The sequence below is a fragment of the Nothobranchius furzeri genome, chromosome 17 (genome assembly GCF_043380555.1).
Source record: "Nothobranchius furzeri strain GRZ-AD chromosome 17, NfurGRZ-RIMD1, whole genome shotgun sequence".
In the NCBI taxonomy this organism is placed as follows: Eukaryota; Metazoa; Chordata; class Actinopteri; order Cyprinodontiformes; family Nothobranchiidae; genus Nothobranchius; species Nothobranchius furzeri.
Window position 1 is genome coordinate 53,401,522 of NC_091757.1, and position 13,811 is coordinate 53,415,332.

Sequence of the window (13,811 nt, forward strand, 5' to 3'; positions counted from 1 at the left end):
TCAAAAATATATTTAAACTGGACCGCTGGCCGATTTTACAGCAAAAACTTCAACTCCCATGATGCTTTGTGGCGTCAGCACGGAGCCGACGCGCCCCCTCCTTTGTGTTTTTTCCAGCGTCTGCTGCCGGTGTCTGCAGCCCCGCTGTCTCGGACAAACTACACTCCTCTCGCTCAGCGCCGAGTTCACTCAGCTGTTTTCTGACGTTGAAGCCCAGAAACGGAGATTCTAGCCGCTCAGTAATGTGTTCACGACTGAAAGAGAAAGTTTTCCAACTAACGTCCAGACAGAGCTGATATAACTCCAGCGAACAGCGACACGCTCAAACCAGCACGGCTCTGTGGCTGCTGTCGTCGTGTTTCCTCCCTGACACACAACAACGTGGTCAAGCTGCTCAGACATGTTCATCAGCACAAACCTATGTGAGCACCTGTTGTCATCTAATGTTGTCATTATTATGATGAAGATGAACAAAACAACAGGAGTCTCCTCCTCAGCTCAGATCAACCCCATGATGCAGGTATCTGGCTGGAACAGGTGAGCATCACAGTAAACCAGTGGAGCAAACTGAGCTTTAAATATGTTGGTTTGATGCTCTTTTTCTGCTCCAAAACATGAAAGTTAACAGGTGAGATGTTGCATTTTCATTTAAGGTAAAATTATATTTTTATTTTGTTGTTGGCCCGTGAGAAAAGATTTAACCTACAGTAAACAGGAAGTGGAAAGGCTGCAGATAGATGAATAGAATAGAAAATGCCTTTATTGTTCCTCAGTGGGGAAAGCTAGACGTTACAGCAGCGATGACACTTATTACAGGAGAAAAAAGGAGAATAAAAAATAAGAAAAATGAATAAACAAGAAAACATAAATCCTGAATAGATTTTTAAAATGCTGATTATACCACAAGTAATGAATACCACTGATGCGTTTTATTTGTAACTGACTTGCTCGTGTGTAATTTGGTTATTCCACATTCAGTGTTAATGCAGAAATATGTTTGTTTCCAAATTTGAAGGTTCAAAATTGCATACATGTTGATAAAGAAAATGTGCAAATTTGCATCACTTTTTCAAAAAATAATAAGTTTGGCCCTCGACTCCGTCCCAGATTTTCATTTGGGCCCCGTGTGAGTTTGAGTTTGACTCCCCTGCACTAGAGCTAAATGCACCAAATTGAGTGTACTAAATAATTATGAAAATGTAAATTAAATCAATGATCATGATCTCACTGGAATTTAGAACAGGAAACAGTTTAAAATGAATCTGTATGTGTGTCTGACAACTGGTAATTATATATAAATTGATAATTTCTTCTGGAAAAGGGGGCAGAAATTATAAGATGTTTTTCTTCATTCTGCTCCTTTTTGTTCTAATTTGATTTTTTGTTATGTATTTCTTATTGTTTATATGTTTTATTTGTTTTTATTTTGAATGAAATAAAAGAAAAAAAACATGCACAAACACTTTTAATTCTCCACTCAAGAGAATAACACAAACACAAATTAATTGTAATAGAATAGAACAGACTTAATTGGTTCCACAGTGGGAAAATTCACTTATTACAGCAGCACAAACACTTAAGAAAATAATATGAAGAAAAATAATAACAAAGGTAACATGTAAATAAATACACATAGGCAGTATATTATTAATATACTATATTTTTTCTGTTATTTTTTTTTTGTATTTATTTATTTATTTATTTTTGTTTGTTTGTTTGTTTTTATACCACATAGCTAATTGGACAGTCAGTGACTCGATGCAATTTGCTGAGTTCTTATATAGGAAACTTTTTACAGACTGACTTGATGAACTGAACTGTATAATGTTTGATGTGTGAAGCGCCTTGAGACGACTCTTGTCATGATTTGGTGATATATAAATAAACTTGAACTGAATTGACAAAACAAACTCATTAATTTTATATTTTTGTACCACCTACTGACCACATATGGAGTGATACACTACTGTGAAACCAATGTAGTAATGTGATTTATTTGAAAATATACCAATTAACATTTACAATACTGTCAATATTTTTGTTAGAGCTGTCCACCACTATGGACTATAAAAGGGTTAAACTTCTATAGAATGAGAAATAGTATTACCATTGTCACTTTTCACGGCTGTATTTAAATTATTAGAAGTTGTTTACAAAGTTACTCAGGCCAGCACCGTCCCGAGCGTCTATGAAATAAGTACCTTTAAATTTCCGAGTTATCCTTGAAGGCATCACCAGACAGGGAAAAGGAAATGGGAGTCTGGGGCCAATCGCCAGGCCGGAAGAGCGCTACGACAGAGGTCTGCTGATGCAGAGCTGCTCCTCCCTCCGCTGTTGCAGCATCAGCTATTAGTGGAGGAGATTCCACTGATCATTAAATAAAAAATCACTGATCGGTTTAAAAAAAACATATTTACTACATTTATCAATGATGTCAATAAGTTGTAACATTTAAAAGGATTGCAGTTAGCTATTTAATAACTGCAGATTAGTTATCAATGAACACATTAAACACAAATGGAGGAAGTTTTTTTTTTGTGACTTACTGTATTTGAATTAAAGTTGACAAATACAAACAATCCCCAATTATACTTTAGTCACACATGCTTTGCTGTTTTTGGGTTTTCTATCTTAATTTAACTTCCGTTTATCTAACTGTAGTACTGTTTTCACCTTTACTTCCTACTTGTTATTCACTTGCTCATCATCATCATCATCATCATCATCATTGACTTACATTTTGTCCTCATTTGTTGTTTTAGTCTTCCTGAATATTTTTATTCAGCTTTTTTGGCTTTTTGTTTGTTTGTTTTCACTAAATAAATTATTTCTACTAATTTCCTGTTGGAAAAACATGGGTAATACTAAACCTGTCACCACTATGCTCTGGAATCATTTAATGAATATCTACTTGTTTATCCAAGAAAATATTTGTTCTCGATAGTCTTTTGTTTTGCATCAGTTTTATGTTACTAGAGCTGAGTATGGATATAAATCGGGCGATACAATATAATCACAGTGCAGGAAGAAACACAATATGGTACATTTTGATGCTAAAGGCCAGACAGTATAAGCGATTTTTAGACTGAATTGAATTAAAAAATTCAGGCCAGCATTTCTAAGACACATCAAGTGTTGGCGAGAGTCCTCGTTGTTCCATCAGGATGAACCGTTAAAGTTTGTATTGCACCACACATAGTAATAGGCAAGATTTACATGTAAATTCTCAATAAAAACCGATTCACTGGTTTTAGTTGTTCAGTATCATAACATAAGGTATCCTGATATTTCAGCATATCAGTATTTTCTTACATGTTGTTCCTTTGTTGCGACTTCTAAATTTCAGTTTTCTGTTTCAAAAGCACTTCTTTTTTAAACTTGAAAATATTTTTAAATGCTGAAAACTAGTTCATGCATTGATTACCTCAAGACTGGTTTAGTGTAATTCATATCAGGAAGTCCATATAATGTACTTAAAAGTCTGATCCAAAATGCTGCAGATAGAGAATTATAGAGATCACATCTCTCCCATCTTAGCTTCCCTACATTGGCTGCTTGACTGTTAGATTCTGAAATGATTTTAAGATCATCCTTCTCACTCCTTCTCTTAAAAATCGGACTCCATCAGTGATCTGATTGTTTCATGTGTTCTTAAAAGAGCACTTTGCACTAAGACTGCAGGTTTACTGGTTATTCCTAGAATATCTAAAAAAGGATGGGAGGCAGATCTTTTAGTCATCAGGCTCCTCTCTTGTGGAACCAGCTCCCAGTTTTAATCTGTGTGGCAGACACCTCGTCTACTTTTAAGACTATAGGCTTAAAACTTTATTTTTTTATTTGATAGAGTTTATGGTTAAATTCTGTTAGCCCAGGTTTGAAGTCAGAAAGAGGAAATCAGACAACAGCATATTCAATTCATGTTTCTCTGCTTTGACAATTCTGAGTTAGACTTTAATATTTTTGTGCAAAATAATAAAAGTTGACCCCACGTCCATAAGAAACAGCAAACACTTTTATTTAAAATCCTCTTTTTTTCTGCGTTTACTCAAAAACTTTCGTAGAATAAAAATGTGTGCTTCAGTATTCAATTAAAATGTCCTGATTTATGAAGCATTTAAATTATTACATTATAACATGTTAAACAATAGAAATCCGTCATCTGAATTCACGTGTCCCATCAGATGCTTTCAGATTTCTGTTTCTGGGAGTCCAGATGGTGCTCTATCTCCTGTTTGAAGAACAGCTCCCCCAGCTGGCCATGTGAGGCTTCGCTCATGGCTTTCGTCTGCATGCACATCTTGTATTTGTCTGCAGGAAGCTCGTCTGAGCAGCTCTTCTCGTGCCACAAGTGGAAAAGGCCGCGAGACGGAGCACGAATCACCATCATCTTACTGTGAAGGTACTTTCTGTAGACATGCACGTCCTCCAGACCCCAACCTTTAATGCTACGGTCAAATCCACCTGGTGGGACACAGAAAGGTCACATCTGGATTAGACTCGCGTAGATTATCTGGCTCCCACTTCCTCAGACAACAATCACTAAAACTCTCAAGAGCTACAATTATTGAATCAGTTGTGAATAAATGCATTCATTTATCAGTTTTAATGTATTCTCTGTTTATTATTTTCAATCACATCAAATATTTCAGTGACTTTGCGTTACTTGGAGGCAGTGGCGTGTCCAGATCTTTTAGAATGGGGTGGCCCAGATGAGGCACTACTTTGTGCATGGGTGACACCAATGGTTATGCTTTTTTTTTTTACCCCAAGCCTTTTGTGGACAATGAAAATACTATTTAAATGGAATTCAGTGTGGTGACACATGGGGTGGCCATTCAGATTCCAAGGGTGGCATGTGCCACCCCAGGCCACTCCCTGGACACGCCCCTGCTTGGAGGTAAGATGTATAAAACTAGACTGGAGTATCTATGTTTTAGTTAATTTTTCAGGCAAAATATTACACGTTTTACACTGAAAAGACACACAAATACTAATTTATGTGAATGTTTAATGTTGCAGAAGAAATGAAAAATACGTATGAAATAAAACTATTCCTGCGATCTTGTTTTGGACGTTTCTGACACGTGAAGACAGACCTTTACCTATATTGATGAAATCTGATCTGTACTGACACGTCATCCCAAACCCAAAGTCCCGCCAGAATCCATTTTCCTTCCTTATCACCTGAAACATAAGAAATTATTTAAATGTTTTCTGTCTAACAGACATGAACTCAGATTTTTACCCACCAGCTGCTGCTGAAGAGAAGGTCGGAGAGTTTGATTGCTGTAGATGATGGCTGGATTATACTGACTGAACAGGACTGGGTAGTACACTTTCTTTCCTTAAAAAGATGTAAAAATAAACATGAAAACTGTCAAAAATAAAGCATCCCAATTGTTCAGTTAAACGGCATAAAGTGGATCAGATTCTCACCAGGTTCTGCGTTCAGGCGACAAGAAGTCAAGAAGTCGGCGGTGAAGTGGACGTCCACGTCACAGAAGAAGAGCAGGACGTTCTGTTTGTGCCGCCAAGCCCTGGCGCCTACCTCCAGGCCTCGGCCGCGGGAAAACTCCTCGTTCACCTGAATCAGCGTGAAACTCCTGAACCGCGTCTCCCTGAGAGGCAAAAACAAGACATCTGACCAGACAACTTCCGAACACTTCTGGTTCATTGTGGTCATCAAACCTCATCAGACAGCTGTTGCAGCTTTACGTCATTTACTAACAGAACATCTGGGGAGAATTTTCTAATTGAAACATGAAGCAAAAGAGACTGAATTATTTTGTGATTTGAGCCAATTTTTTCTGAAAATAAGATCGAAAATTGATTTTTACAGTGCATATTACAGTTTTACACACAAAGAAATTTAAACTGCAACGTTGTTTAAGTGTGCTTACTATTTAAATAAAAAAATAATAATTGGTTGAAATTCCAGAATAAAATTACAAACTGTTTCCATGCCCTGTAATGGTTGAATTAAGCTTAAAATGAGCTGAAATATCTTATTAAGAAAAGTTAGACAAATGTTCCTAGAGGGAGCTTAACCCTTTGATGCATGAATTATGAAATATTCAACCATGATTTTTTAACAATTTTTTTCAGTCATCTTTAGGTGTGAATTAAACAAATTTCATATTTACATATTTTTTGTAACATTTAATTTACAAAAAATTTATCACATGTCCACCTCAGTGGACAGCGTGCATTCTGAACATGAAATATGTTGGCTTGACTTACTGAAGTCCAAATGGAGGGGCTCAAATGCAATAAAGTCTTCAACAGCTGTGCTTGATAGTAAAAATAAATAAATAACAGTTTTGAGTACCTGTCCACTGTAGTGACCATTATGCATCAAAGGGTTAATATGAGTAAAACCTGCTAATTAGGAAAATGTTTTCTTTTTAGACAAATTAAGAAAACGTATGAAGGATTTATCTTTTTATTTTTCATTTTACTTTCTTTAAAAACATTTTTTTACAGTGTATAATCTATGGATGAGTGTGTGTGTGTGTGTGTGTGTGTGGGGGGGGGGGTAATCTGAAGTTTAGCACAAAAGAATCTTTAGAATGTTCGGAGTACGGAGAAATTTCATTCTCATATCGTCGGTGTGAAAGATGGATGTGTCTCATGCTTTAAATTCAATAATGGAAGATCTGACCTGAAACTACATGGGTCGATACATAAACGCAACACTAGATTATGATTAAAAACTGGAAGGTCGTTAAGGTTGGAAATGACAGGAGACTCCAGGTTTATAAGAGGGATCGAGTAAAGAAACGAGCTTTAAAATTCATCTGGAAGCTGTTCCGTGTTTCTGTAATTGTAGAGTGGATTTACATGGAAGCATTTCAGGTTAGTCATTTTGGTGGTTGTTAAAAACTTCTTAATAACTCAAGTTGTGCAAAAACTAAGGATTTTTTTTAATTCGACAGTTTTACTTGCAACTTTTGTTTATTTTCAGGTGTTACCTGGTGGTCCGATCCATTAAAGCTTTCACCTGCTCAATCTGATCTCGGCCAAAATACACCACAGTCAGATGAACCCTGCCGTCCTGCTGGATTCCTGCTTCTCTAAAACAGAGCAAATGAGGAACCACATGTCAACAGCTAAATTTCAGCCCAGTGCTTTAAATAAATCAATCTGACCACAGTGGCACAGGAGGATTGGACCCAAAACACAGAACACCACAACTCAAGGCTGGAGAGGTTGCATAATTAAAGAATCCTTTTATTAGGGGTGAGAACTAAAAAGCAAAAACTGCAGGACTCAAAACCAAAGTTCAAAAGTTCCAAAAAGTCAAAAACAAAAGCTCACACATGAGCCAGGATCTGTGTAAACTAGATGGGGACAAAAACAACGGACAATGAACCAACAAACAACGGAGACACAGACAGGGTTATATACACAGGGCTGGGGTGATAGGAGAAAGGAGCAGGTGCGTGGGGAACTGGGCACAGGTGAAACCAATAACAGAGAGGAGGAGCAGAATGGAGCAGGGGAGGAAACCAGACCTAACTGGGGAAGGGAACACACACACACACACTAAAGGAGACTAAGGAACTAAAATAATAAACCGATAGAAACTACAGTGGGGAGACTAAGGCCTAGTCCACACGTAGCCGGGTTTTTAAAAAAACGAATATCCGCCCCTCCAAAAACTTGCATCCACACCACCTCGTTTTAAAAAAACTTTGTCCACACGTACCCGGATAAATACGTTGTGGACATGCCAGACCTGTAGGCGGCAGTACTTCCCCCGTTCTTAACCTCATCCTTCATCTGTGGTCTTCCGCAAGGAGCAGTAATTCCGCTTGCAAAAACAAACAAGCAAAAAGCGCTTGGACAATTGATAAAGCGAGCGCAGCTCTGAGGGCATCCATGCTGTCGGCTAGTGTAAACACAGGTCGCACACGTGATGTCAGCATTTTTTTTGTCGCGGAAAGTGACGTTGCGGACCTTAAAACTCCGGTTTTGTCCGTCCACACGCAGACACCCAAAACAGAGAAAATGCAGATCTTCACTTTGGCCGGAGTTTTTAGAAAGATACGTTTTCGTGTGAAAAAACTCCGTTTTCGTGTGGTTGACAGGCCAAAACGTAGAAAAATATCTATGTTTTGGCAGATCCCCGGCTACGTGTGGACAGGGCCTAAGAGAACATGAGGAAAACCTGGAGGGAGCTGGGGACAAAAAGAGCTGGGGGCTACAAGGACACAGAACGTGAGGGGACACTTGGAGGGGGCTAGGGACCAAAGGGACACAGAACACGACGCACGGGTGTTTGCCGATTCACAACAATTTGGAGTTGTTTCACAGGGGTGCCCCCAGGAAGTTTTTATAAGGGGGCCAGATTGGGGTGGCACACCAGATTGGCCCCTGTGGTGACTGTGGGAGAGTTTAGCAAATTAAACAGTTTCAAAATTCTAAAACAATAAGATTTGTAAATAAATGTATTCATGAAAATTGTGATTTATTGAATAATTTTTAAATTAAAACATTATAAAGGTGAATGTATTATTAGCTTTAATATTTCTGTTGATTACAGAAGATGAATGCTTAACTGATCTTATTAAGAGGGGCGGTCTTCCCTGAGGGGGACCAGAGTGGTGGTTAATTATTTCCCGGGGGTGGTCATGGCCCCCTCTGGCCACTTCTTGGGGACACCACTGTCAATTTTGCTACTTTATTAGCCGGAAACTCAAAATATGTATAAAGTTATCAATATTCTGAAACTTTTGTCCAAGTTTGTTGGCATTAAATGTATTTATCTTCATGTCAGTCAGCAGGTGAATTAATTCAGTTCTTTTCCTTCCAGAGGGTACCTGAAGTTGTTGATGAACTGCTTAAACGCCTCCAACCTCTTGGAGAGTGGGACAATGATGTTGATGACTACGCCATGGGTGTTCACGCTCTCACTCTTCACCTTCATCACCGGACCAAACGGCCTGAAGAGGACAAGCGTCCTGAAGTCCCGAGATCCGTCCCCTTTGAACATCAGTTCGTAAACACTTCCTCTGTCCCGCTCTATGCGAGTCAGCCCTGCCACAGAGATCACTCATTACTCAAAACTGCTTCTAATCTTCTGTAATAAGGATTTTTATGGAAATTCAGCTGAAAAAATATTCAAATGGAAGAAAAATGGAAATTATCCTTTAAATTTGAATATGCTGGTGAAGGTTCTCTGTTATCCAGGTCATGGTAATCCAAAAGGCTCAAATGAAGGCAACTGGACTACTTCGTTTCTTGAAGACGTTTCAATAGTCATCCGAGGAGCTTTGTTAATTGTAACTGGAATATGGGGGGGTCCGAAATTTATAAACTGCAGCTGTGTGTTGTTGCTTAACGAGCTGAAACTACTTATGAATATCCCTACACCAAGGAGTCGTTGATGTCAGTAGGCCCTGTTGGGATAGGATGGTTGTTTTGAGTCCATGCAGGAGTTAATTTGAATACAAAAATACATATTCATCAGAATTACTTAATAATTAGATGTGAGATTAGCGGGATTTAGAACTAGCGTGAGTAATCTGAGCTTTTCACCCTGTATGAAGTCTGCAGGTGAGTAGGTTTGTTTCCTCTTGGCGCCGTCTCTGTGCTGTTGGGGTCCGTTCAGGATGTGCAGAGCTGTTTCCACTGCGCTGATCAGCTCATCTCTGCGGTCTTTCCTCGCAGGCCTCTCAGCTGGGTGTCTTGACAGTCCACCTTCCAGCTGGTAAACCCTGCAGCAAGAACCCTTATCTGTTAGAGTGGTAACCTTCGAAATGATGGGGCTTCTTCTGAACGGTCCTTTACTCACGTCTGCAGGGTGAAAGTGTCAAAAGGAGTAAGAGCGTACTCATTGGGCAGGTTCACACCTGAGTTCACCTCCGCCTGGATCAGCTGGGAACGGAAGAACTCCTGAAGGACACGAGGCAGCATTTACCATGAGCATCGCTCCATATTTTTGTTGTCATCACCTGTTGGTAAACCTCACCTTGAGGTCAGACTCTGTCGGGTTTTTGTGCAGGCTCTCCAGACCCTGAGGCAGAATCCCTTTACTTTTAGCTTGCTCTAGGGACTCGTGAAGCTGCTGCGTTCTCTCCAGGAGAGCCTCCTTCAGCTCAGATATCTGCTTCGTCAGACTGTTGACGTAATGTCTGTGGGAGTCCTCCCTCTCCTGCAACAAGGCCATGTATCCTTCCTTGCTGGTGGTGCCTCCAGACCACTGCAGAGGCTGCTGTTTGCTGTGGGACGCCGGTCTGCAGGCCAGGAGGTAAAGCAGCAGCAGACAGCAGCAGAGGCCCAGAGTGATGAGGCCCATTCTGGCCACCAGGTACAGCAGCCACCTTCTGAGCATGGCGGGTTGTCTTTTAAAAAGTTCTGCAACACTTGAGGTGTTGGAAATGTGGAAATGCACTCATAAAAAATGAGCAATGCATTGATTTTTCTTCTGATGATCAGAAATTATGTTTAAAGCTTTCTTGGGACATCCTCATCCATCATCTTAAATGATTCATGTGTTCATTTGTGGACACGTTTGTGTAAGGTAACCTCCAGAAAACACTGTGAAAAAAATAAAGCCTTTTATTTCAGGTCAGAAACACAAATAACATGTTTTAGAGAACAATTTCTAATGAAACAGAAATAGATTTCTTTGCATTATGTTGGGATTTAAATAATTTAGAATGATCTACAAGCACAGACTGGAAACCATCACTTCCCTCAGGTCCTGTGTTGAGTCTCAGCTAGAGTATTTTCCAACATCTCTTTAAAGAGACTTTGAGGCGTGTTCTTTTGTCCTTCATTTGTCGAACATCAAAATATTCTAATTATACCCAGTTTTTGAGATATTTGGTAAATTCTTTGTGCAAAAATCACTTTGTTTCCCGTCAGTTTGTTGAGAATGAAACTCAGAAAATAAGTAAACTTTTATTTTTTTGCAACAATGTCCCCTAAGATGAAATCATGCTGTTTGAGGACAGAATCAATTCCCTTCTGGGATTAATAAAGTATTTATGAATTGAATTGAATTTATGTTTTGACCCTAAGTCAGGGGCTAGACGACAACAATGAAAAAGTCCTAAAAAAGCTTTTAAAGGGACCTTATGGAAGTTTGACAGCCGAAACAAGTATAGAAATAATAAATGTCTTCTTCATACATTCTCCTGCAATGCCCTGGTCCTGTAGAATGAGCCCTGGCATTTTTACTGTGATTGCCTGTTTTTCTGTAAAATCACAGAAAAAGAGAGATGCTCGGGTCGAGCAGGCTGCTTCATGCGCGTTCACGCTCAGGCATCGCCCGTAGCATTTGCTATCCGTAGCTTTAGCAGCAGAGAGAGAGGCAGTGCCACTTTGTTGCTGTTCCTAACGCCTAGTGACAAAGCTAGCTACATTTCTGAGGACCCTTAGCTACTTTCTGTAGAACTTTCTTCTAGATATTTCCTGCTAATTAGCAACAAAATAGCCATTTTCGCTCCGAACCGTTCTTTGGTTTGACGTTGTTTCAGCTGTCATCAAGGACATAAAAGTTACAGATACTGTGAATGTTACTAGAGTGTAGCTCACCTTGTAAGACGTCGGACTCTCGTGCAGAAGACCTGGGTTTGATTCTGGGTGTGAACATAGTTTATTTAGAGTTTCTTTTTTGCATTAATGATATATTTTTTTACAGTAAAATGCCCAAAATTTTTATTTGAGACTTGCCGAACGGCATTGAATTCACAGATGAAAAAGATGTGGGTTCAACTTTCATTTTGGAACAATTTTTCAAGCAAGGGAAGGGAATGATCTGAGCATGCAGGAGGACTGACCCATCATAAACCTTTGTCGGCTGTGCTGAAGAGAAAGGTACAGAACCCAATTATTTAATTAATTAGCTGTGTGTTCTCCTGTCCTCTGTCCTCCGGGCCACACACACACACACACACACACACACACACACACACACACACACACACACACACACACACACACACACACACACACACACACGGGACTGTCTCAGCTGTTATTTTCATTAAAGAGTGTGCACGTACAGCATGCACGCCTCGTGCACGAGCCTACTATTGAAGCTGCCGTTACGCTTTTGGCCTGAGGGGGCAATCGCGAGCATAAAAATTCAAAACTCTGTAAAGTCCCTTTAAGCATGAAATTTTAAGATTTAAACCCCGTTTAAGTATTTAAAAGCAAGTCTGATTTTATGGAAGCAAACTGCAATAAAATGTGACACAATTAGAGACTTTTGCACATTTTTACAAACAGATTTTTGAGATCACGCTTCTTTTTGTGTCGTTAAAGGGAATACCGAAGTAAACTGTCCAACCTGGAGCCTATAATCTCACTCACAGTGGAGCAGTGTGAACTGAATTCATGCTTAAAACCAAGTTTGATTCTAAAAGATAATTATTAGATTCACAAAAACTTATTTACTAACTCCTAAAACCCACTCAGAGACCCAACCTGTGCAGGATTGTTGTCATTTCATCTGTAACCCTAAGGTAAGTCCTGATGATTTCAGGGGGAAACTGAGGCATGCAGTGAAAGGATCTCTTAACAGCTTGAAAAAAGGAACCGCCCAACCTGCTAATCATGTCCTGATGTGGCTCAGAGGTCAGCGTCTCAGCCTGATCCTGTGCCTTTGCTGCTCTGGTTTGTTTCAACATCCAGAGAAAGAGAGAATCAACCTGACCTGACGTCCACTCTGAGCGCCACGATGTCGGAGGAGGAGGAAAGTGACAGAAACAAGCATTTCTCTGTGCGTGAGTGTGTGTGTGTGTGTGTTTTCACAACACAGATGGCTCTTTATAGCTCAGGTAGAGACCAGTTTCATGAAAGACCTGCTTGTACTTTCAGGGTCGCACAAGTGATGTAATGACGCGCGACAAACGACAGTAAATTAGATTTTATTTGCAAAACCAAACTAAAACTTGGACAAAACCAACATTTTTTGTTGGTTTTTTTTTTTTTTTTGCTCATAGTTCATGCTTCAGCTGCAATATTTGATCTCTTCTAAATCATCACCCAAGTTATGTGAACATTTCACTGATTTTATGAACAGAATCTTTTAAAATAAACTTACCAGCTGTTGTGCATCTCATATAGAAGTTACATCTGGAAGTCCTTCATTCAAAAGGAAATTTCCTCTTAGGAAAAGCCATAAAATAGCATTTTTCTCATCAGAACTGAAGGTTGAAGTGACATGAGATGAGTAAAATGAACCACATCCTCTCTCCTCCTAGTCTCCACCTTTTCCCCAGCCAGCACCTCCCCCGCCACTCCTCCTCTTGCCGTTTCCATCGCTCCTTTCCAACATCTGTCCTCATTCTTAATTCACTTTCAGGTGCTCTGCCTTTCTGCCTGCAGGTCTCATTAAAAGACAGCCAGAGTCAAGAATTCCTGTCACACCTTGATGTTTCTGCCGCCTACAATCTGTTGAGGGAAAGATGCAAGAACCAGTCGCATCCTGCCAATGGGAAGTGGGTTTAATGAGGCAGCAGTACAGATGGTTCTTGTTTTTTTCCTAATTCTGGGGCAGCAGTAGCTCAGGTGGTAGAGCGGGTTGCCTCATGATCGTAGGGTCATGGGTTAGATTCCTTCTTCGCCAGGGGTATCCTGCTGTTGTGTCCTTGGGCAAGACACTTCACCCAACTTGCCTGTGTTAGTGGTGGTCAGAGGGGCCGACGGCGCCAAATGGCAGCCTCGCCTCTGTCAGACCTCCCCAGGGCGGCTGTGGCTACAAGTAGCTTACCATCACTAGCAGTGTGTGAATGTGAGAGTGTGTGAAAGCATCTTTGGGGGTCTTGAAAAGCGCTATATAAGTTCAATGCATTATT

The 13,811-nt window shown here is 39.9% G+C and overlaps 1 protein-coding gene across 1 annotated transcript; it reads right to left on the reverse strand.

Moving 5' to 3' along the window:
• Positions 1-3,914: 3,914 nt before the first annotated feature.
• On the reverse strand, positions 3,915-13,195 carry LOC107394138 (chondroitin sulfate N-acetylgalactosaminyltransferase 1). The gene is made up of 10 exons (XM_015972916.3): positions 13,058-13,195; positions 9,974-10,542; positions 9,797-9,897; positions 9,541-9,719; positions 8,823-9,039; positions 6,972-7,073; positions 5,437-5,618; positions 5,250-5,344; positions 5,103-5,184; positions 3,915-4,461 (listed from the first exon to the last, which is right to left on the reverse strand). Exons 2-10 carry the CDS (start codon positions 10,334-10,336, stop codon positions 4,178-4,180), a joined length of 1,605 nt encoding a protein of 534 aa, XP_015828402.1. The 5' UTR covers positions 10,337-10,542; positions 13,058-13,195; the 3' UTR covers positions 3,915-4,177.
• Between the last annotated feature and the right edge of the window lie 616 nt (positions 13,196-13,811).

Excerpts from the sequence above, each read along its gene's own strand:
- LOC107394138 (XM_015972916.3), bottom strand. The coding sequence starts at position 10,336 with ATGCTCAGAAGGTGGCTGCTGTACCTGGTGGCCAGAATGGGCCTCATC. Across the intron at positions 9,720-9,796 it reads GACACTTTCACCCTGCAGAC|GGTTTACCAGCTGGAAGGTG; the intron begins GTGAGTAAAGGA and ends TTCTTGCTGCAG. Across the intron at positions 5,185-5,249 it reads CTTCTCTTCAGCAGCAGCTG|GTGATAAGGAAGGAAAATGG; the intron begins GTGGGTAAAAAT and ends CTTATGTTTCAG.